This window comes from Argentina anserina, chromosome 4 (genome assembly GCF_933775445.1).
Source record: "Argentina anserina chromosome 4, drPotAnse1.1, whole genome shotgun sequence".
In the NCBI taxonomy this organism is placed as follows: Eukaryota; Viridiplantae; Streptophyta; class Magnoliopsida; order Rosales; family Rosaceae; genus Argentina; species Argentina anserina.
In genome coordinates, this window is record NC_065875.1 from 4019815 (window position 1) to 4045190 (window position 25376).

General features: G+C 37.8%; 1 protein-coding gene across 1 annotated transcript; it reads right to left on the reverse strand.

The window, feature by feature from the left end:
* Nucleotides 1-5926: 5926 nt before the first annotated feature.
* On the reverse strand, nt 5927-24630 carry LOC126790165 (protein transport protein Sec24-like At4g32640). Its single transcript, XM_050516317.1, has 25 exons — nt 24484-24630; nt 23325-24219; nt 22056-22340; nt 21714-21788; nt 21505-21603; nt 20932-21043; nt 20523-20650; nt 20224-20343; nt 19457-19534; nt 18607-18684; nt 18298-18390; nt 12505-12559; nt 11461-11537; nt 10530-10601; nt 10305-10388; nt 9970-10089; nt 9806-9874; nt 9191-9268; nt 8952-9090; nt 8595-8759; nt 7866-8014; nt 7353-7532; nt 6950-7038; nt 6780-6811; nt 5927-6436 (listed from the first exon to the last, which is right to left on the reverse strand). Exons 2-25 carry the CDS (start codon nt 24135-24137, stop codon nt 6327-6329), a joined length of 3300 nt encoding a protein of 1099 aa, XP_050372274.1. The 5' UTR covers nt 24138-24219; nt 24484-24630; the 3' UTR covers nt 5927-6326.
* Nucleotides 24631-25376: the final 746 nt, after the last annotated feature.

Here is a 25376-nt window from a genome sequence, read left to right on the forward strand (position 1 = left end):
GAAAGACGGTGCAGTTTAATTTGGGAAAGTTACTAAAATACTGGCATGTGGTAGGGGTGGACAAACTGACCCGAAAACCGAAAAAAACCGGACCCGAACCCAAACCGAATCCGAACAAACCGAAACCCGAATCAAATCGAACCGGAAATTAAAAAACCGAACCGAACCGATTCTATTTGGGTTGGGTTTTGGGTTCAGTCCCTTAGAAACCGAACCGACCCGAACAACCCGAAGTCAATGGTCAACGTTACAAAACGACATCATTTTGTCATATTTATAATTTTACATTATTATTATTTTTTTAATAAAAAAAATAGTGTGGTCGGTCTCACAGCCGCACATAATTTCTAACCTAATTGGCCTAATGTATAAGAGGCGCATTATTTAGCCGTCTTGCTTCCTTCATAATGCGATAGTTTTATTTTAAACCTAATATAAATGTTATGATACATTAGTTGACACTTAGGAAATCGCCAACTCTAATTCGAAATATGATCGATCGACACCAGCAGATGTGATTGGTATATATATTTAAGGACCCCGTAAAAATTTCATCTGTTTTGAACATGGTTTGACCGTTCGTACCTAAGGTTAACTAAAAAAGAGGCGTTTTCACATATTAAAACCCTATTGACCGGGGCTTTGCCAAATATATTTCTTTAGTGCAACCGCGCATGATAGATAACAAAAATTATGTGATTTCAGATATGCAAACGGCTTTCGGCGTTCGCATATTTGTAATAGGTCCTCCCTTATGGCATAATAGTGGTGTTTTCGATTTACCAAAAATTCTGACGGTTAAATAAGGTCCGAATTGGATGAAATTTTTATAGGGTCACTAAATATATATACCGATTACATCGGCTGGTGTCGATCGATCCCTAGAAGTTTCCTTCATATAGTCGCTTCATAACGCGATAGTTTTATTTTAAACCTAATATAAAGGTTATGATACATTAGTTGACACTTAGGTGATCGTCAACTCTAATTCGAAATATGGTCGATCGACACCAGCAGATGTGATTGGTATATATATTTAGGGACCCCGTAAAAATTTCGTCCATTTTGGACATGGTTTGACTGTTCGTACCTACGGTTAACTAAAAAAGAGGCGTTTTCACATATTGAAACCCCATTGACCGGGGCTTTGCCAAATATATTTCTTTAGTGCAACCGCGCATGATAAGTAACAAAAATTAGGTGATTTCAGATATGCAAACGGCTTTCGGCGTTCACATATTTGTAATAGGTCCTCCCTTATGGCATAATAGTGATGTTTTCGATTTACCAAGAATTCCGACGGTTAAATAAGGTCCGAATTGGATGAAATTTTGATAGGGTCACTAAATATATATAACGATCACATTGGTTGATGTCGATCGATCTCTAGAAGTTTCCTTCATATAGTCGCTTCATAATGCGATATTTATTTTAAACCTAATATAAAGGTTATGATACATTAGTTGACACTTAGGTGATCGTCAACTCTAATTCGAAATATGGTCGATCGACACCAGCAGATGTGATTGGTATATATATTTAGGGACCCTGTAAAAATTTCATCCATTTTGGACATGGTTTGACCGTTCGTACCTACGGTCAACCAAAAAAGAGGCGTTTTCACATAATAAAACCTCATTGACCGGGGCTTTGCCAAATATATTTCTTCAGTGCGACCCTGCATGATAAGTAACAAAAATTAGGTGACTTCAGATATGCAAACGGCTTTCGGCGCTCGCATCTTTGTAATAGATTCTCATTTAGGACAAATTAGTGGTGTTTTCAGTTTACCGGAAATTCTGACGGTCAAACTAGGTCCGAATTGGATGAAATTTTTACATGGTCACTAAATATATATACTGATCACATCGGATGGTGTCGATCGATCCCTAAAAGTTTTCTTCATATAGTCGCTTCATAATGCGATAGTTTTATTATAAATCTAATATAAAGGTATGATACATTAGTGGACACTTCAGCAATCGATAACTCCAGTTCGAAATATGGTAGATCGACACCAGCAGATGTGATCAGTATATATATTTAGGAAACCCGTAAAAATTTCGTCCGATTTGGATATTGATTGATCGTCCATACTTATGGTCAAGAAAAAAGGCGTTTTGACATTAAAATCCTCATTGACCGGGACTTTGCCAAATGTAATTTTTTGGTGCGACCGCACACAATCGGTGACAAAAATTAGGTGATTTCATATATGCAAACGACTTTTAGTGTTCGCATATTGGTAATGGGTCTTCCCTTATGACATAATAGTGTTGTTTTCGGGTAAAAACCCATCGGGCTTGCGGGCCTCGGCGAGCTTTTCAGATCCACGGGCTAAATGATGAGGCATAAGTCAATTAGGTATGAAATAATCATTAGACTATTAGTTTTTCATCTTTATGTTAAATTTTATACTTTTAAAATTAATATATAATATTATGTATTTTACATACGGGTAAAACCGAAAAAAAACCCGAACCGAACCGAACCGAACCGTACGGGTTGGGTTGGATTGTGGGTCACAGTCTCTAAAATAGAAAAACCGAACCGAACCGAACCGAATTTAAAATTTGGGTTGGGTTATGGGTTTTGTCCAAACCCGAACCGAATGGACCCGTGTCCACCCCTAGCATGTGGTAACTACCGAGTAGTAAAGTTCCAACCAACAAGGAAAAAGCTAGCATTTACTTTTTACTTTAAGTGCTATTTTTTCTTTCTTTTTAGATCAGATCATTAGATTACACTAGTGATTAATTATCACATGCTTTATAAGCCTAAACCTGGCATTTTAACTCACTACCTGCTAACTACCCACTAAAACCCGTCTATTTCAGTCCCGGTAAAGTTTTTTACTGGCGGGTTATGAACCCGTGAACACCTTGTTAGTTAGCGGACGGATATAAGTTGTCCAACGGGGCTCCTTGAAACCCGTTAGAGAAACAAACACTTTTTTTTTTGTGAAGAGAAAAACAAAATAAGAAACTTTTCTATTTAAGAGTAAGGTTCAAAAACGGTAGTGGTTAAGAGTAAGGTTCAAAATATCGATATCGGGAGATATATCGTTTTAAAAAAATGAAGATATCTAATATATCGGGGATATTAGAAAAAAATATCGTTACTCTTCTGAAATTATTTATTTATGCATTATTGAATTATATATAAACAAATACAATTATTAATTTTATCTAGTACCAGAAAGAGGCTCTAGGTGCTTGAAAAAATGCACGTTGGTCAACAAAACTACAATACTCTTCCCAAGACATACGAGCCATATAGTACGAATTGTAATGGTTAACATGGTAGTCATATATCTCTTTTGAGCTACCAACAGTTTCTCCGAGAAGGGGATAGTAAGGATGAACCCAACTCGATAATTGATCATAAACGTCTCCAAACTGACCATAATTGTAAATAGGATGACCATATTAATAGTTGACTTCATGTGAATCGTTTAACATCCCACTGTGCTCTGTGCCTAAACTGATAGAATCAAAACTTAAGGCAATTGATATGACTTGACTTTTAAGAGTTAAGACTTGAACTTTCACTCCTCATATGGATATCTTTTACGAAAAATTAAAAATTAGCCGATTGAATGACTACTATTCTAGTCTTATTTTTTATATATCCCTCGAGGCTCAAGGTGATTAATTAATCAAAAACTTCAGGTCAAGGAGAGTATGAGACATCTTCAAGTTGAGTTCAATTTTTTTAAGTGAAACTTTTCAGATATTTCTCTCAATATCGAAGATATATTGGATATATCGTAAATAACATAGAAATATCGCATATACGAAAAAAAAATAAGATATTTACTCCTAAGATATATTATTTTTTTAAAGGGATATATCAGAGGATATATGGGAAATATCGGGAATGTTTTGTACCTTGGTTAAGAGTTAGTTTCAACTTTCAATTACAGTTGAGGTTGAGAGTTTTCTCAATCTCCCTCCACCACTGATATTTAAGCACCTTGTCGTGGTGGGTAGGCAGGAATTTATATGGATTTATATATTGAGCTACATCAAAACTAAAAAAAAGCTTCCTCTCTTTATTTAAATTAGAGTACGTAGTGGTCGTGATCTCTTATTATGGGTTTAGAGAGAGAGAGAGAGAGAGAGAGAGAGAGAGAGAGAGAGAGAGAGAGAGAGAGAGAGAGAGAGAGAGAGAGAGAGAGAGAGAGAGAGAGAGAGAGAGCATATTGAAGAGGAAGTGGTTTACTTTTATAAAAATGAAACTACAAAAAAAATAACTTTAGCGAGTCTTAACGGGTTCCATGAGGTAATTTGCAAACTCAACGGGCTGAATCCGTTATAACTCGCTACTTTAATGGGTCATAGCGGGTTGACCCTGCTGTGACCGCCAACGTTACAACCAGCCCATTACCGCCCCAACCCATCCATGTGCCAGGCCTAGACGAGTGTAAGGTTGGTTATTACAGTGTGAGAGAAAATAAGAGTTTATAGGATGAATTTATTTTATTTTCATAACTAAAATATATAATATTGTATATGCCTAGTATCCGTGTGCTGCAGATGTTTTCACCGCACGGGTTTGAAGTGTTTTCTTAGAAGGTAATGTTTTTATATAATTATGTTTAGTACAGATGTTAGTTTTGTTAAAACACATTGGTTAATCATGTGTGTTTTTACGCAATTGTCCTTGTAGTACTAGAGATTTGGTTTAGGGTTTTCCTACGACTGATAGGAGTAGGTTTCTTATCAGGATTAATAATTAGGTCTCTCTCTCTATCCTTATATAAGTAGGTTTCTTATCAGAATTCCCACCAAGACATTGTTGACGACTCTTAATCCTAATCTATCATTTTGTTTTGATTCATTTAGCATGATAGAAGGCTAATGTGTACCAGTTTAAAGTATTGTTCTTTCCATCACAAACAGAAAATTTGATTATTTTTTTTCGATACAGTATACAGAAGAATTGGTTTGAGTTGTTCAAGTTATAACTTTTAAAACCAACCATGAACCATCCTTTGTAGATTGTTTGAAATCCCCTAAGCTGCTTCGATTTGCCTTACACTAAAATCAAATAGCGCCAACAAATTGTCGTGTGACTTGATTGTTATGTTGGAACTTGGAAGAATTGGAGAGGAAATCTTGTATCTATGTGCTCCTTTACTGTTGTAACATTGATGGCGATATGAGGGTGTATGCTGTATAAGATTCTGTTGTAGCATCAAGCCTTTTCAGGCGACACCATGTATGGTGATAGGAGGGTGTATGTTGTATAAGATTGTGCTGTAGATGCTAGCTTTTTCAGGCGAACCATGTACGGTTCTAGTAGTACAGATTGGATCCATTGTAAGTTTGTAACATACCTCATTTTGGTTAAGTTTACACCATCCAAGTAATGTTGATTTTTGAATTGTTACGCCAAACTTTATTGTTATCTTTACTACTATAAAATGAGCAGGAGAATGAGAGTACCACCAAATTACAAATTGACATTTATCCTTCTGTCATAAATTTGTCACAAACAAACATAAGGATTGTAAGGTAAATAAAAAATAAAATAAAATAAAGAGATAATTATAGAAAAGAAACCTGAGTAGTGAGAAGTTACGAGCACAATAACTTCATGAGTAAAGGCTAGTATGAGAAAATATTAATGAGTAAAGGCTAGTATGAGTAAATTGGTTTATTCTCTAACTCGGGATGTAGCTCATGTAGTGGATGCATACTACAAATATCTATCGATTCATTTTGTCCACAAGATAAAAAGCGGAGAGACGTTCTAGTATGAGACCAGGAGGCAACAGAGCCCCATGAGGGATGCTCACTGCTGCAAATAAACCGAGTGGATTTTGAATTCGGTAGATCGCAAACTATACGGCTAAATTAAGAGCGTTTTCGCTTGGTATTATACGCCAGACAAATTTACTAACTGATACATCACAATGATCCTTCTCAAACATTTGTCGAACAATCACCATAATTTAAAGTCGACATCTCATGAGCATTCTTACAATCTTTCTCCTCACGTCCACAGTTATCAGATTACATCCTAATTTTTCATTGTCCAACTCGCATTAAGAATGGAAGACAGTAGGAGAAAGAATAACTTGAATACAACAAACTTTTTTTTATCACATGATTGTCCACTATGAAATATCAATAGCACTTTAACAAACCTAACACAGCAAAACTCAATTGTGCTTGCTTTCAATGTATACAGTACATGTGGGACAAGCCCAATATTGCAGATGTACTGCAAGCGTCTAATTTTTCTTCTATCATTTGGATCACTATGTGCTCTAGGAAGTAGTTGCTCAAAACTTGTATTCCAGGCTACATCATAACCTGTTATGAAGCCATTTTTATCTGTATTTGCCGATGGACATGTACCAGAAACTCAACATATGAGGGGCCATGGGGACTCTGGTCTTCGACCAAATGTGATAAGAAGAATGCTCCTGCAAGCAGAAAGAAAACAAGACTTAATCAAACCAATTAATAATATCTCCTTGCATTTCTAATTTATAAAACTGTCAACTAGTTAGGTGGTAGTACGACTAGTATCTACTAGACTAATACTTTCTTCTGCATTTTTCTCTGTTCTTCGAAATAACTTTGAATGATAGTATTAGCATTGGATCAGACATCAGAGTTAATGGATGTGTTCTCAGAATGCTGTTGTATGTGATTGTCTCTATACTATAAACTTTCAATAAAATGATAAAAAAGTATATGCAGCATATTGTTCAATCGTAGCACTTCTAATTCAGTTTGCTTTAGAGATTCGTTTAAGCCACTAACCTGAAGGATCTCCTTTCTTGCACAATTTCATTCTGCAAGATGTAAAACAAATAAAAAAGGTGATTTAACTGAAAAGATCAAATATTAAATTCATTTGGTGCATGGGTGCATGACCATTCATTTCTTCCCTATAAATCAGAAATCAGAAATAGAAATGTCATGGAACTTACCGCAGGTAGGAACATCTCTGGCGGCGTATTTCATTTACCACATCATTCAGCTTCTTTGATAATGAATTATCATGCTGCTGCAACACAAACTGGGGAAACAACCTTTCAAGTTATACAAAGATATATTGCACAAACAGATGGTGTTCAAGATAGAAAATTCCACCGATGCATATTCTACCGATGCCTAAAGGTTACAGATGCCCAAATCATTACTACTGAACAGAAAGAAATAGTCACTTAAGCACCTTCTATAATGTAGTCACCTAAGCAAGCCTCGAGTCAAATATCAGAGGTGTTTAATAACTGAAGTCTCAGACCAGCTTGTGATCAACAATTTATCCACAGTTAAGAACGATAATCTCAGGCAGATGCTAATTACCCATAAAGTCAATGTATATGCTACCTGGGTGGGAAGTTCATCAGCAGTGTTGACGCCAAATAGCTGTTGTAAAGTTCCCGAATCCACCAAGCTCCCAATGTATATTAAACAGTCCTCACCATTCTCGAGAAGATAAATTCCATCATCACTAACGTGTTCGCTAGATAGTGGAATCACTGGAGGAATTGGAGATTCATCACCGTCCTGAAAATTACCAAGTTACCAGCGTTCAATGCATATTTTCAACTACAAAATGGTTCTTGTTATTAGTTATGAGCCACAGTAAGAAATCAAAGAGAAAAATATCCAAACAACTAGATTTTTTCTCCATCCAAACTGACAGAGATGGCCATCACCCAGCACTATCCACACCATCAACTATGTGTTTCTCCAACAATTCTTGCGTAATAAATAATCAGATGAAGCTACACCAACCAAACTCACATTGGCCTCTGCCAAGTGATATAATATTCAGCAGCACATCAATGCATAACACAGCCATGGGAGATAGGCAGAATATTAAAAAAACTGTCTCACCTTTTTGATATCAAGGTTATGAACAGCCACCATCCTGGGATACACCAGTGGAACTGCCAAAGGAACAGAAAGGGAGAAAACATGGTTGATCCAGAAAGACCGTTCATCAATTTTTCCATCAGTTCGTAGTCCTGTACTTTTAATTAAGGCTGACAAAGGAAAAAATAATAAAAATTCTCAGAATAGTTAAGCATGCAATTGAAGAGGCACAAACATTATCAATAAGAACAGAAAATAGCACTAACAATCAAGAAATGATGAGAAGTGTAGCAATCTGTTGAATTTCTAGTGGTCACGTTCCACTAAATTTAAGAGATAAATAAACAATTTGGCCAAAAAAGAAACATGTAACTTTTTTAGAAGTCTAAAACAAGCAAAGTCATTTATGAATTACGAGGATCCTTTCCTTAAGGGTTTAGGTTTCAATGGCAGGTAAATTGTGACATGCCAATCAGATAATTATTAAAGACATGAATATCAATGATGATGAAAAAACACAAGGAAATCTACCCAAAAGAAAAAAAACACGAACAGAATAAAGCAGTGCTTCATGTACTATACGATATTATAATCCACAATAAGGTTCGGTGGCAATAAGGAGAACATAATACAGCTTTCTAATTCACCTGGATCTATAATAACAGCAGAGTGCATTCAAAATAAGCATATCAGAATAGCCGAAATATGTGTGTGTGTGTGTGTGTGTTATACAAGAAGAAAAGAATATACCAAGGGTGTATAGAGGCAGGAGCTTCAGTGCCTCTGGAAGAATAAGCTGTCCCGAAGATGATACGGTTGCACAGAATTTGCGATATGAAAGCAGACTACTGATGCAAAGATTTGTCATTTGTTCCCGCACACGCACAAGAGGACTGGAGGTAATTTCATTCGTCGCTAGCATATAACAAGAAACTAATCTCAGAACGCTTTGACATATTATTATGGAACAATTCCATTGATAAGCCCGGGTTTGATTGGGGGAAACAATCACCACATACTGGGAGAACAATAACCACAAAGTGGGAAAACATGCATAACAGATCCAACACAGAGAGCACTAAGGAAAAATTGCATATCTCGACATACCTTGCTTCATGTAACATGAAAACTGAGTGTCCAAATCCGCAGCACGAAACAGATTACTTAACATGCTAGTGCATGGCAGAGACAAAGTGATGACCCGAATTCTCCTTTGGCCATACAAGGTTGTGTATAACACGGCACACTAGAAATGAAAAAACAAATATTTAATTAAACAATAATTTAGAAAATACAGTTGACAAGATAAATGTCTTGAAGGATGACAGACCAGAGAAATCAGTTACCTGGAAGGAGCATTCTGAGCCATCCTGTAATTTGTCATCATGTTTTAACGTTACCATAATAGTTTTGTCACAGTCAATCTGCAGCATAGAAGGAATTGGTTATCATCCAACTGATCCAAGGCCAGACATAGATGAAGGGGAACGGAGAAAGGGTGAGAGATGGGGAATGAAAACCAGGAAACAGATACTAAGGTAATCAAAATATTGCTTCAATAAGACCTAGCATTGTTCTTAGATTGGAAGAAGAGCGGGCAGAAGAACCAGAAAGATAAGAAAAAATAAAAAGAAGGAATGAGAAAAGAGTTATAGTTAAGCAGTAAGAGCTAGAATTTTTTTCAGCCTATAAGACAATCAACTATGTGTCAATAACACTAGTGGCCAAAGCAAGAGGTGAAAGAGGAATACAAATACAGAACCATAGTTCAGTGAGCTATAATAAGCAACAAAAGCTAGATTCATTCTCATTTTGCAAGATCTTGATTTTAATGATAATAGATGTTATCGTTGTTAACATAACCAGTGGTTGAGCGGCATTCTACTCCCATGCAAGATAAATATAAATGATATCATAATATTTAATGTTGGTAATCTGAAATGTTGTAGAATTTTACATACCCCAGGTAGATCGACATCTGTTGGAATGCGTTTGCAAAAGTTTCCAAAGTACTCTTGAACTTGAATACCCTACAAATGATGAAAAGAAAATTATCTTAAAAGAACTTTAAGAATGATAGGCACTCATTATGTGATAGTGGAGAAAGGTGAACAAAAAAAATTACCTGGCTGCATCTTACACGCATCACTGCCTCAAAACCTTGCGGCCTTGTGACATTCCATCTAAGATCATTGTAGAGCTTTGCAGGATCAGTGACAGCTGAGAAGGGGTAATAATAGTAAACCTGGAAGATTATAGAAGAAATATAATGTTTAAATAAGAAAATAACAAGCGCAAAAGGACTATGATTGCAATTTCTTAAATGAATTCCGAAAATAATTTTACAGATAAATAACAGGAAGAAGTCTTTAAATAAAGATAAGCCAAGGAAAAACTAGTGAATAGATAAAAGGATCCTAAAAACAAAGGTAGAAATCGCAAAATAAGTTTCATTAGTACCTGCCCTCCGGTTGTTCTGGGGATGACCGAGATCGAAGCAATATCCATGTATGACTGGGTAGTGATAAATAAATCGACGCAAACCTGGAATGTTTCATGAAGAAAATTAGTTTAAAAAACCTTATGCTTAACAATTACATAACCACCAGAACTCTTGGTAGATATAATCTATACATTGATAAGATACCAATTACGAAGACCATACAAAATTACTCATATGCTAACCTGATATTCGGCAAATTCGATTGCCAATGTCTTCAAAGTTTTGTCTACTGGCTGGAGTAATTTATTGGGCTCCTGAAATGCAGTTGAACAAAGTTGTAATTCCAAAACTACAGGAACCCATATTTTCATCATCATTTAACATTTTTTTGTGGGACGTGACAGTTGTAAGGCAATGACACCCAATCTAATTATGGTCCAGCATAATTGCCGATTTGCTACTCAATGTTTTACACTAGTGTCAATTTTCTATCCTAACTTTCAATTCTGCCAAGCTGCTACCCTAGTTTTCCAAAACATGCCAATTTGCTACCCTATGTTTTATGTTAGTCCATTTTGCTAATCTTAAGTCAGATTTACTACTCCACCTTTCAAGAAGAGCAATTTGTTTATTCAAATCTTCAAATTTAGTCATTTTCTACAAAGAATTGATAAATTAGTTTGACAAAGTGGTAGTAAATTGATTGATTTTGGAAACACAAGGTAGCAAATTGGTAAAATTAATATTGAAGGTAGTGAATTGGCAAGTTCTGAAGATCTAGGGTAGCAAATTCGCATAAATAAAAGCTAAGGTGGCAAATTGACACTGAGGTGAAAAGGCTAGGGTAGTTAATTGGCAATTATGCCTTATGGTGCTTATGAGCATCAGAGCTTCATTCGATTATTCAAACCTACTCAGTGTATGATAACTATATGAACAAAGCCCCACGATTGCAATGATTAGAGAAGTACACTGGGGAAAATCTTTTTATAACTGCAGGCAGGTTACCCAAAAACAAGCTATTAAAATTGCAACAATTCAGTAGTAACAAGAACAAATAAGAGAATAGCTGCCTACACAAAAGCAAAACCATACAGGGTTTTCTAAATCAAGTTGTATGCTTCAAAAACACAGATTTTTCAAGCAAAGCAGATATACATGATGCATCTGTACCTTCTCAGTTGAAGATATATTAGCTCTTCCTTCAGCCTCTCTAGCAGAAAGTGCTCCAATTCCAGTTGACGGCAACACTGCAGACCGCATATATCATTAGTTTCTCTGGGAGGCTAATAAACCAGATACTCTAAAAATTCCTAAGATCCCTTTTACAGCAAACAACACAGAGCAAGGTAGACAACCTCAAGAAAACAAAACAATATACTAGTTATACGCCTAACGAGCGAAGATAACAGTGGACTAACTCCCAGCTGCTTCTCTGTCTTATAAGAATACCAAAATAGATATATCCCGAAACTCATCAGACTGATAACCGTTTCTGTTTCTCTCCGTTCAACAGTACAGGCTTTTAACTGCTCTCACCCATCCCGTGAACCTTTTTACTACCACTTTACAACCTGGCAAACATTTGTGCAACCATCCATATATAGCTTTCCCCCAACTAAAAAGCCAGCGGATAACATGTAATTAATGTTTTCCCTCCTATCTACTCATTGCACTCCAGTTAGAGAAGGAACAACAAATGGAGACATTGATCACACGCAATTGAGCTTAGGTGTGGAGAGAAAGCCGCAATTGCAAACAAATTAGTTTCTTCAGCGACCGTAAATGACGTAAGTCTAAAAACGGTGTACAGAATAAAATTGAGAAATCTATTATATCAAATGTATGACTTGGAAGCATGGTTAGATATCAGAACTTCTTCACACGGAAAAGCTTACTCGCTAATCGGAACATTGGCTTGATGTCTATGTTCTGGTTTTGGGGTGTTTATTGAAAACTTTGAGTCTATGGCTGTGATGCTTTATGCAACTTTGGCATATCTTACAAAAGAAAATTCTTATGACACTACTTGTGTGTATGGAACTCTTAAAGTCAGATCCTTTAACAGACCTCAATACTTCTTATTATCATCTGGTTCTCAACTAAACATAACTGTAACCCCAACCATATTTTTTATCATTCTTTACTGGCAATCACCTATAGAAGTAGTTATACAGATACATATAAGAACATAGCATAAGTAGATGAAAAGCTTGCCTGACTGGAACACCAGAAGTTTTCCTCCTGTACTCTTTATTGCCAAGAAAGCAGCCTAAACAATAAAGAAATAAGAATGAACTTACATACTAAAAAAAGTGATATTCATACAAGTAAACATGTAGCTTGAGTAGAGGCCAACACAGCATCATATGTGGAATAAAAATGTAAATTTGACTACACACGAAATGCATTTTGCACATCAAAATCAAAGTTAGAAAGCTTTGCTGTATAAATGGAACAAGGATAAGAATCAATGGATGAACTGCATGACCAACAGCAGTCGAGCTGTATTCTTCTTTTTTTTTTTTGGTTTTTTTTATATATATCAGATCCTGGTCTTTTTTTTTCTTTTTTTATAAGAAAACTGAAATCTGCTTAATCTACCACATGGTCATTAATGCACATTTCATGGGTAAGCATTACTATATCGAAGTAAATAACAGAAGTTCATGTTGTTATAAGCGCCTTTAGATCTTAATAGTTATTTGCGATATAAGCAAAGAAGAGTAAACAGAAACACACCAAAGTTATAGTGGTTCAGCTGAAGCCTACCTCCACTGTGATCTCTCTTGAGAGATTTACTAGTACTGAAGAATTTAGGTACAAGTACTTATTGTAGACCTTAACCCCTCCCTGTCTAGCTCCTATCTCTCTATCACCCTTAGCTCTCCCTTTTAGGATTTCTGTCTCTCTGTCTAAAAACCTCCCTGCAGCCCTATTTATATCAATAGGGGCTGCTTAATACAATATGGACTAGGATTACTAAACCTAACACAAATCCTAATAGAATAATGGAAGATATACTCTCCTAAAACATATAGAAAAGCTGTGCTAACTTATTTCCTTTCTAAACCTGGATTTGATTACTGAATCCTAACTCCAACATGCATCAACGAGCCAAAAACACAACAATCTCCACCGTGGTGAGTTGATACCAAATGATTGTTGCAACCTTCAGGATGTCTTGTATCTCTTGAAGTAACCCTGAACAAACCTCCAAGATCATTCACCTTGGCAATACTCCTCTTGCCTCATCACACCTCAAGTGAGGAGGTGCTCCACCACAACTCAGCATGTTGTGACACTAAGCAAGTTCAAGCAGTGCTTGAACTTCTCTACAGAAACTGGCTTTGTTAGACAATCTGCTGCATTGTCATTTGTGTGAACTTTCTCCACAATAATATATCCAGCTTCTATCCAATCTCTGATCCGGTGATAGCGAACATCAATGTGCTTTGTCCTTGCATGAAACACTTGATTCTTCGCCAAATGTATGGCACTTTGGCTGTCACACTTCACTACCACACCTTCCTGGTGAATACCAAACTGTCCTGCCAGTCCATTCAACCAAATAGCTTCCTTAGAAGCTTCTGTCAACGCCATATACTCTGCCTCAGTAGTAGATAGAGCTGTAACCTCTTGAAGATTTGCTTTCCAGCTCACAGGCCCTCCACCACAAGTGAAAACATAACCTGTTGTAGACCTTCTTCTATCTAAATCTCCTGCAAAATCAGAGTCAACAAAACCAGCCACACAAGCTTCTTCTTGTTTTCTTTCAAACTTGATTCCAAACTGCCTAGTTCTCTTTAAGTACCTCAGAATCCACTTCACTGCTTCCCAATGACGCTTTCCCGGATTTGACATATACTTAGAGACAACACTCAATGCTTGAGCTAAATCTGGTCTTGTGCATATCATTGCATACATGAGACACCCTACTGCATTAGCATATGGAACATTCTTCATCGCATCAATCTCCTTTTGATTTGATGGCTTATGCTCTGCACTCAGCCGAAAGTGTGCAGCTAATGGGGTAGAAACAACCTTAGCTTCATCCATGTTGAACCGTTCAAGTACCTTCATAATGTACTTCTCTTGTGACAGCCATATTTCACTTGTGTTTCTATCCCTTCTTATTTCAATTCCAAGGATCTTCTGTGCAGCTCCTAGATCCTTCATGTCGAATTCAGCCTCCAACTTTTCCTTAAGTTTCTGAATTTTCAACATATCCTTGCATGCAATCAGCATGTCATCTACATACAGTAGTAGTAGAATTACCTCCCCATCTTCGAATACATGGTAGTAAACGCAGCAGTCATATTGACACCTTGTGTAGCCTATCTTCAGCATGTATGTGTCGAAACGCTTGTACCACTGCCTTGGCGATTGCTTGAGTCCATATAGAGACTTCTTTAGTCGACAAACCAGATTCTCTTTCCCTGTTTCGACAAAACCCTCCGGCTGCGACATGTAAATGTCTTCTTCGAGGTCCCCATGAAGAAACGCAGTTTTAACATCCATCTGCTCAATCTCCATATCATACTGAGCTGCTATAGACAACAACAACCGTATTGAAGTATGTTTGACCACCGGAGAGAAAATCTCGTCATAGTCCACTCCCTCTTTCTGCGAATACCCTTTTGCCACCAGACGTGCTTTGTACTTTATGGCATCATCATCATGTATTCCTTCTTTCTTCCTAAACACCCACTTGCAGCCAACAAGTTTTCTTTCTTTGGGTTTAGGAACCAGCTCCCACACGGAATTCTTATGCAGAGATTCCATCTCTTCTGCCATAGCACCAATCCAACCTTCCCTTTCTTCGCTTTCTATAGCTTCTTGATAAGTAGTTGGATCACCTTGACTTATGGTCAGAGCATGACTCACATCTTCTTCGGTTTCAAATCCATACCGTTGTACCTTCTTTAAATTCCTCTTTGGTTTGTCAAGTGCTATGACTCGCCTCACTGGCTCAGGTTCTTGTGGGATGGGAGGATTTTGACCCCTACGTGGGGACTGCTCCACCTGAGCCCTAACTGGTGACTGTTGTTGCTGCTCTGGTTCCTCAATGGCTACTTGATCATTCCCTACTTGCTCCACCTGAGCTTGAGAATCTTCAACTGATCGTTTAGCTAATGATATCTCGATTGCTTCTTCATCTTTTTCAGCAACAGTCATCTTCTCCTCCTTACTATTAGCTTCTATATTTAACGGCATAGTCTTCTCATCAAAAACAACGTCCCTGCTGAGCACTCTTTTCTCATTGATTATATCCCACAACTTATAACCTTTTACTCTTCTCTGAAAACCAATAAACACACATTCAAGTGACTTTGGTTCCAGCTTGGTTCTTTCATCCTTGGGAATATGCGCAAAGGCGCTGCATCCAAACACTCTTAAGTTGGAATAATCAACTGGTTTTCCAGACCATACCTCCTCTGCACACTTGAAGTTAATAGCCTTTGAAGGTGATCGATTAATCAAGTAACAAGCATGATTAAGCGATTCTGCCCAAAACTCTTCAGGCAACCCTGCATGAAGCCTCATGCTTCTTTCTCTCTCCAAGAGAGTTCTGTTCATCTTCTCTGCAACACCGTTTTGCTGGGGAGTTTTCTTAACAGTAAAGTGTCTTGTAATGCCTTCATCCTTGCAGAATTGTAAGAACTGATTACTTATATATTCACCTCCATTGTCACTTCTCAACACTTTGATTTTCCTGCCCGTTTGGTTCTCGATTTCAGCCTTCCACTCCTTGAACTTTGAAAAGACCTCATCTTTTGACTTCATAAAGTAAACCCAAACCTTCCTTGAAAAATCATCTATGAAAGAGACAAAGTATCTGGCCTTACCCAACGATTTTGTTGATGCAGGCCCCCAAACATCTGTGTGAATATAGTCTAATACTCCTTTGGATTTGTTCTCACTGCTGCTCACTTTGAATGATACCTTGGTCTGCTTACCGAGTGTGCAATACTTGCAGAAGTCAAGGCTGCAACTCGTTATGCCTTCTAGCTTATCTTGCTTATGTAATTCTTGCAGCCCCCTTTGACTCATGTGCCCTAGCCGTCTATGCCAGAGCTCAGTCTTGTCTTCTTCCGTACAAACTGATGCTCCACCTACTATTGTAGAACCTGTGAGTTTATACATATTATCAGGCTGCAACACACCTTTCATGTAGACCAACTGACCCTTTCCGACTTTGAGCACTCCATTGTTACCTTTATACCACAATCCTTCCCTATCCAATAGACTTAGAGAAATCAGATTTCTGCTCAAATGTGGAATGTGTCTGACCTTTCCCAATGTTCTGACAATGCCATCATACATTGAGATCTTTACTGTGCCGATTCCCATGATTCTACTTGGTGAATCATTCCCCATCAAAACTGATCCGGTGTCCCTCTCTTCATGTGTCAAACCAATCTCTGTGTGCACACATGTGAAATGTGCAGGCTGTGTCCAAGGTCCAATGTCTAGGCGCGCCGGAGATGGCTGAGATTGCAAGGAGTTCTCCATCATCGCTATCATTCCCAATAACGACATTGGCTGACTGGGAGCTTCCTCTAAGCATCTGCGCCTTCTTCTCCTTCCATTGTTTGCAATTTCTTTTCCAGTGGTCGGGTGAACCACATACGAAGCAACCATCCTTCTTCTTTTCTTTGCCTTTTCCCTTGGATTTAGACCTGCCCTTGTCTTCAAATCCACCACCTTTACTCTTAGACCTTCCTCTCTCCTTCCCTCTGACACTCAGTCCTCGTGCTTGGGAATTATCTTCTTCCCTCTGCATCCTGACATATTGTTCCAGGTTCTCACACACTCCTGCAAGTGTGATGGTCTCTTTGTTGAATATCATGGTGGTCTTGAAGTGTTTGAATGATGATGGCAAAGACTGTAGTAACATCATAGCCGAGTCCTCATCTCCCATCTTTGCCCCAACCTTCTCCAAGTTAATTATGCAGTTCTGAAACTTGGATATATGATCAGTAAGATCATCCCCTTCCTCCATCTTGAGTCCAAAGAGTTGTTCCTTCAAGAGTAGCTTGTTGCTGATGGTTGTACCCATATAAACGCTTTGCAGCTTGTCCCATGCCTGCTTTGCAGTCAGCTCCTCTCCGATCTGCAGCACAACATTATCAGCAAGATGCAACTCAATGCAACTCTTTGCTATCTTACACTTTTCTGCCCAATCTGCATCAGACATTGCTGTAGGCTTTGATTCTTCAAGAGCTACATCAACCTTATGCTGGATCAGAACGTTCCTCATCTTCCTCTGCCAAAGCGTGAAGTTGTCCTTGCCATTGAATAGCTTTATGGACGCTCTCACCTCTCCTGCCTCAGCCATTCCTTTGCCAATCGACATCGCAAAATAAACCAGCTCTTGATACCACGTGTTGTTATAAGCGCCTTTAGATCTTAATAGTTATTTGCGATATAAGCAAAGAAGAGTAAACAGAAACACACCAAAGTTATAGTGGTTCAGCTGAAGCCTACCTCCACTGTGATCTCTCTTGAGAGATTTACTAGTACTGAAGAATTTAGGTACAAGTACTTATTGTAGACCTTAACCCCTCCCTGTCTAGCTCCTATCTCTCTATCACCCTTAGCTCTCCCTTTTAGGATTTCTGTCTCTCTGTCTAAAAACCTCCCTGCAGCCCTATTTATATCAATAGGGGCTGCTTAATACAATATGGACTAGGATTACTAAACCTAACACAAATCCTAATAGAATAATGGAAGATATACTCTCCTAAAACATATAGAAAAGCTGTGCTAACTTATTTCCTTTCTAAACCTGGATTTGATTACTGAATCCTAACTCCAACATGCATCAACGAGCCAAAAACACAACAGTTCACAGCTAAGAGAATCAAAATACAGGGTCACAGAGCCATGAAAAAGAAGTACACAGTTAAAAGAAACTTATTAGATCTCTCAGTTGAATACACTAGTCGAGTAAATAATACAGCTTCATGCAATATGGGAATACAGTATTACAACATTACAACATACCTTGATTGCTGCACCAAAAGCTGATTCAGCAGTTTTACTAGTCTGAAACATAGTTGGAATTCTTCCCAGCAAATCCTCCAAATGTTGACGACACTGAAAATCCAGAAAACACAAGTTAGTTGATATGAGGCATGTAAAATTTCACTAACTATGATGTTGGATTGACCGACGGATGTTTTTTTTTAATCAAATCACCGCGTCATAACCCAGGCATAACTTCTCTATATATTTCAAAATTGAGATAATTGTAGCTGCTATTGAATGGCAGATTGAATTATTGATCCATGTTCAGGGGAAATGGCTGCTAACCTTGGAAAGCTGAACAACCACATCAGTCTCTAGAGGAGTATAAACATCTTGTACATCAGGAACAATAAGCATCAAAGGCTGCGACCAGATTTTGAAAGTCACAATTCATAATCAGCGTCAAACCTTTCCAAAATAACTGTGGAGCATAACAAAATATATGCCATCCAAGAATAATGTCGATGGCCAGACCTACTAATTGAGAAACATTAAGTAAAATAAAAAAACTAATAAAAAAAAGCACCTCCCATATTTCTATTTTAATGTTGTGTCAAGTGAACTATCCCAGCATTCCTCTAACTAACTAACAATGCAAACTTAAATCAATACATCTAGAACTTATCATCAAACTTTTATAGGAATAACAGAAAGAGTTCAGACTTTCAAGGTAACTGATCAAGATTTTAAATCTCCTCTGGGCAACGTATAGGAAGTAGGAGCATAGTAGGTAAAGCAACATGTGTTCTGATTGCTCTGTGTGCCACAAGATCAAGACATTGAGCATTAAGACACTTCAGCTCTTTTACTACCTCAGAAATATCGGTACATTAAAATTACCACACTAACTTGCATCCTGTTGTTAAAGAAGAAAACTCCTTTGCACCCAACCAAAAAATCTATCAAAGAGTCTTCAGTTTCAGATGATTCTGTTCATGCATTTGGATAGGCATTCAATCACAAATAAACTAAATTTTTCCCGTGAGTTAACTCATATTGCCAAATCTCAAAACCTGACCTGACCAAGACAGATAGAATATCAAACAGAATCCACATCTAACAAATCGTGTGATTGTAGAAGAGTGCATGCTCCAAGTATTCTTGACTATGAGAAAGAAGTAAAATTTCTATTTACCTGCTCCACACGTTTCAAACTGTAAAAATGGATTGTTGAATCAAATGTTGCAATCCCCACCATTGTCCGAGGACCTTCCTGCAATAACAAATACATCAATCTATAATATATCTGAAATCCTAGTTGCAGTAGATATTAATATTCAGCAAACAAAAATGTGAAAAAACGAAACATACTCTCATTAATAACAAACCCACACATGATGTTCAGAGAAAGGAAATATAGGCTTAGGAAGTAAGGAAAAACACCCAGGTTTCCATATCAAAACACTTTAACATTCAAGTTAGCTAATTTACTTTTATTTTGAGTCCGTCTCCACGACTTCTTGTTTGTGGAGTTTGGTGATTCGTTTCTGGCTGATAGACTGCTAGTATATTCACCTTTAGTATATACTTTCACAATGCATGCCTATTTCGGTCATATAATACATTACATAACTTCTCAAAATCATATGAAAAAAATAAATAACAAAACCAACAGCTAGTCTGCTGATGTTTTGCTTACCTATTCTACTAAATGCCAAAGAACAAACATAGAAACTGCAAAGTCGAGAAATCCAATACCAAGAAAAACTACTAACGAGAGCGTCTACAGGGCAGAGACTAAATTTTTCAGGACATTAAACTCTTTCCCATAAATCTATTTATATTTTTGAGACAGGAAGGCAAACAAAATACAAATAACCAATACAGAGGATAATGGTAATCGAACTACAGTATCAAAACCTAGCTTAAAACTTAATATTGCATGTAGACAGAAGAACTCACAGGAAGATCAGCAATAACTTGATGGATTGCACTGCAAGCTGCAGCAGTTGCACCGGTTTGTATGGCATTCATGGATACATCAATAAGGAAGAAGTACACAGCTGGCATGGGATCGCGCACCTAAGAATTTTATAGCCAATATTTTTTTTTTTTAAAGGTGAATAAGAGGATATATTTTATGACGAAAAGACAACTCCAATGAAAGAAAGTAAAATTGTTTTGATCAAAAGGCTTAAGAAAAAGGAACCATCATAGCATCATCTGACAAAAAGAGTTGCAGATAATAATATTCAACCAACCATGTATTCTTTTGAGGCAACAAATTCAACTGTTCCCCTACATAGTTCAGGCCGATCATCAGCATCTCTGCGTCTGCCATCTGGACCTAGGTTGCAGTGGTAGTCACGCGGAGTCTCATCAGTGAATCCTGCACAAGAAATGGCACACATTGTAAGCTTACCATTTAGAGACTCATACACATAAACATTGTGAAACAAAACTAAATCCAAATTCCAAAAGTAGAGACCACCAAGATGTCAGGCACAAAAGCTGTTGACACATAATCCTTATTAACTTTTTAGAACACCTATAGAACTTAAAAGGAGTATTAATCACATATGAAGTTCAAAAGTTTCCAGGCCAGTTAAAAAAACAATAAGACACAAATAAATAAATTTGTACTACACCATGAAGAGATAGGAAACTCACCACACAAATTGCAGATGAATTGCCTGCCCTGGTCTATGAACTTCATGAAAGGATTTATGTAGCCTTTGCAACGAGAACATCGAACAGGACCACTTTCACCAAAATCTACAACCTGAAACAATAAGGTTCAGTACAAAAAATAGAGCCCCCCAATGAATCTCGATCAATCTATTTTAAGTTTCATGGAAAATATTCATTATGACAAATTTGACTTCAGAATAATTGTGAACCTTGAGTTTCCTATGGAAATGAAATTATATAGCATGTTCTCATGCAAAGTACACCTGGTCTTAATGCTTACGGATGGGATTCATTATTCTATCAAACTTTTTCTAACAAAAAAATTCTTGGTAATCTACTACAACGAATATTGATAGTCTACCTAACTAACTTTTTTCTGTTATAAACCTTACTAACTTTCTTCTCATAAGATCTGTTAATATCTTGTAACATATAAAAATTTTACAAAATTTTTTTTTATAACTCAAAATAATATTAATGAACAATGACAATTATATCTAAGACAAAACGTACTATTATGTGGATGAAAAGAAATGAAAATTTATAAGGTACCTGGATTGGCTCCTCAGATGGATGAGTAAGGGCAAAAGGTTCAACCAACAAAGCTAATGGCATCCCTGACGTTGTCAAAAAATCAGCAGTGCATGGTATCTGGATTGAGACAACAAAAACATCATTAATAAATAAATATTTAAAAAATGCTGCACTAAATACAAGAACTAAAAGTGTTTATCAGCTCATTCATGAAAGCTAACGCCAACCTGATTGATGGTGCACCTCATGTACCGTGGACTGCAATTCCCATTATCTCTGACGATATAATCACTCGTAGCAGGCTTTAAAATAATTAAAGAATCAGAAGAACGATAGAATCATGTGTAGCAGGTTTAAAGAGATTAGCAAATCAGAAGAAAGATAGTGACTGGCAATATACTTCAGTGAAGTTTACTTTACATCATGAACTTTTGCAATGAATAGCAGTGAAACTATACTTCAGTACAAACAGTTGGCTGGCGTGTGTATATATAAGCATCAAAAGATACAGCTAAAGCATACATGGAAATCAAATAATATTTTCTCCAAGTTAATGAATAAACACATACCGGAGGTGGATTTGCTTGATTGCCCTGACGAGTTTCATGCAAAAGTACTGAAGAACTTGGTCCAGGCCGAGGAATTTGATTGGGATCGATCTTTGATGATCCCACAGGAGTTCCAGTTTGACTGCCAGCAGATGAGATAGTAGTCATGGACTGATTTGGAAGTGGTTGTGGTGGCATTCCATACATTCTAGGCGGTTGAGCAGAGCCAGGATATTGTGGGGGTGGAGAAGAACCAGGATATTGTGGGGGTGGAGCAGACCCAGGAAATTGTGGGGGTGGGGGCACCTAATACATGCAATTAATATATTTCAGAGTCGCACAAGAATGGCTACGCTCCCATTAGAATAATTATTATTCCCAGGTTGGCAGAAGACATCGATCAAAACAAAAAATACATTTGAGAGATATCTACTGGTTAGCAGTTGTAATGTAATAAAGTTTTATAGCTGCAGTAGACACTTGATATCCTATACAGTTACTATCACTTTCTATTAATGAAACCATGCTTATTCCAGAATATACTATCTATAACTTAGAAATTATGAGACACAAGGTACTGCTTTAGCACATGGCATCATAATATTGTAACTATAATTTCAGAAACACTAATTTTGATGCTTCAACTATAAGTTCAGAAGGGTCTGCATGATAAAAATTTATTGTAGCACATGATGATATTGTATAGTAGCACATGATGCTTGTGCATTAATAGATGCTCTTGCTGAAACTTGAAAGCATGCACTAGTACGAATGTGTTTCTCTTAACTAAAGGGTGGAGGATCGTGCTAACAAGTTTCAATTTTGTACATAGCACTGACACTGGTGCACTACTAAGCTGACACTGACCACTTGCTACTTGCTTTACATTAGAGCACACACGTTAGCAAAAAGTTCACTTCTGGAAGTAAAAACTGATATTAAAAAAAAAACTTGGGTTCACTAGGTCCCTTCAACTGGTTTGTGGCGAAAAGTGAAACTATCTGCTTTCAGATATCTCATATATAACTATGCCGGTTTCGCATACCTGATCTTACATTTGATTTATTAGATACCTTAGATGTTGTTTTGAATAGAAGTAAAGCATTATGCCTTAGCTTTACACATTATATATATACCTTAGTTGTATATATTATTTATCTGCTTCATATGAATGCTGTCAGTCAATAGCAACATTTTGATATTTTGATATTTGGTACATTAAAAAATAATTAAAAAAATAAAAATAAAGACAACTACAAAAAGAAATACAGCTGAATATATAATACTCACCTGCCCTTGTTGCATTGGCCATGACTGTGGGCTGTAAGGAGAACCAGGAGGAGGAGGCCTCATGCCTTGAGGACCTGACGAAAATGGTGGTGCTTGTTGAGCAATAGATCCTGGTGGAGTTGGACCACCGAGCACCGAATGCATGGTTGGTGTACGAGGAGGAGCCACTGATGTTGGTGGTGGTGGAGGTCCAACAAGTGGTTGAGATAGATTTCCAGGTGGAGGAAAACGAGGTCCACCTGGCACAGCCCCAGAACCAAAAGCCGGTGGCCCATTACTCATTCTACCCGGAGCACCCGTAGGAGGCACAGCCTGACCACCAGAAAACGGCCCAGGACCTGATGAAGGCGCTGGCGGCATTGAAACCTGACCACTTGGCATCCCCGTCCTCTGAAAAGGACTTGAAGCTGGCGCAGGAGTAGGAGCAACCCCAGGAGGAAAAGACCCGGGAGGCGGTGGTCTAGACCCAAAAGGTGAAGACTGACCAGGAGGTGGGCCAGTAGGTCTAACTGCGGCTGTGCCAGGGGGAAATGTTCCTTGTGGAGGAGCTGCAGGCCTGGCTGAGGGAGGTCCAGGGCGTGAATAAGGCGCAGATGCACCGGGGAAAGGCGGTGGTTGTCCGAACGGGGATGGTCTAGGAGCAGCATTGGGCATTATAGGCGGCTGCTGCTGGCGATTAAGGTTCAGATTTTGCATGTTATCGGATAACGAATCAGGGTATCTCTGAGCATTGTAATTTGGGGGTGGTGGTGGCGGAGTGTTACTGTTGTTATTGGGCCTAGGTGCCCCTGGTGGAGGCACAAAAGCAGCCATGAATCAACGAAATTCAACCACACCCAGATCCACCTATCCTTCAACTCAACCAAGAAAAAACCAACAACCCACGAATCGAAATCTACAACAACAACAACAATAGGAAAACAAGAACAAAACTCAGACAACCTTAAATTCACAATTTAGATAAAGTTAAAAACTTTGCATAGATCAATGTTCTAAGTGGTCTCAGACAACCTTAAATTCAACTCAAACACTAAATCACGATTCATAACCCATGAATTTCCCAACACTCTGAATCATCTGGGTAAATACAAAAGAACAATCTTTGAACAAATCGTAATGAAAATAGCAAGATCTAAGTGGTGGGTTGCGATCAGTAAACCTGGCAGTGATGGAGGGTTAAGTGCTGTGTCTCGTTCGTCGTCGTCTTCTTCAGCTTTCGATCGTCTGTAAAAAGGCAGAGACCTGTGGGTTTTCGACAAAACGAGTCTGGGTAAAACGGACCAAAGTGAATCCGGAAGACATAAATATAAGACATTATTAATCCCAAGCCCACGTGCATTGGACCCCTTTATTATTTTCCCCTCTCCATTGAAATAATCTTTTTTTTTTTGTTACAAACGGGACCTAAAAGGCCTAACGGAAAAACAAAAGCAGACAATTAAGTGCTAAAACAAGCACCAGATCTCCTGGCTCTAGAGACAGAACCAAGATCATCAAGATATGCTTAAGAGGCATACACAGGAGGACTGTCAAACTTCACCAGACCAATCTCATGACTAGTGCTAAACTTGGCCAAAGCATCAGCAGTCATATTACACTCTCTAAAAATATGCACCAACTTCACATTGTCCATAGACGCCATCAGATTATTGCAACTTTCAAGCAAAGATCCCAAAGGATGGTTGGATAGGTTGGAGTTTTGTAACAAGTGAACCAACACTGCAGAATCAATCTCAATCTCCAAATTCTTGATATTCAAGTTAATAGCAGCCTTCAAACCAAAATAGAGGCCCCAAGCTTCTGCATCAAGAATCTCACCAATTCCCAAATTCACTTGAAATCCAGTTATCCAAATTCCCAAATGGTCTCTAATTACCCCACCTGCACCAATTTTGCCTGAGGCTATAGCTCTAGTGCCATCAGTGTTGAGCTTGAAAAAATGTTCAGGGGGCATTTTCCAAGATAGCATAGTATAGCTGAACATAGAACTAGAGCTAGATCTATTTTGAGCATTTTTCCATTCAATTGCATACTCCCAGATGATCTTCTCAA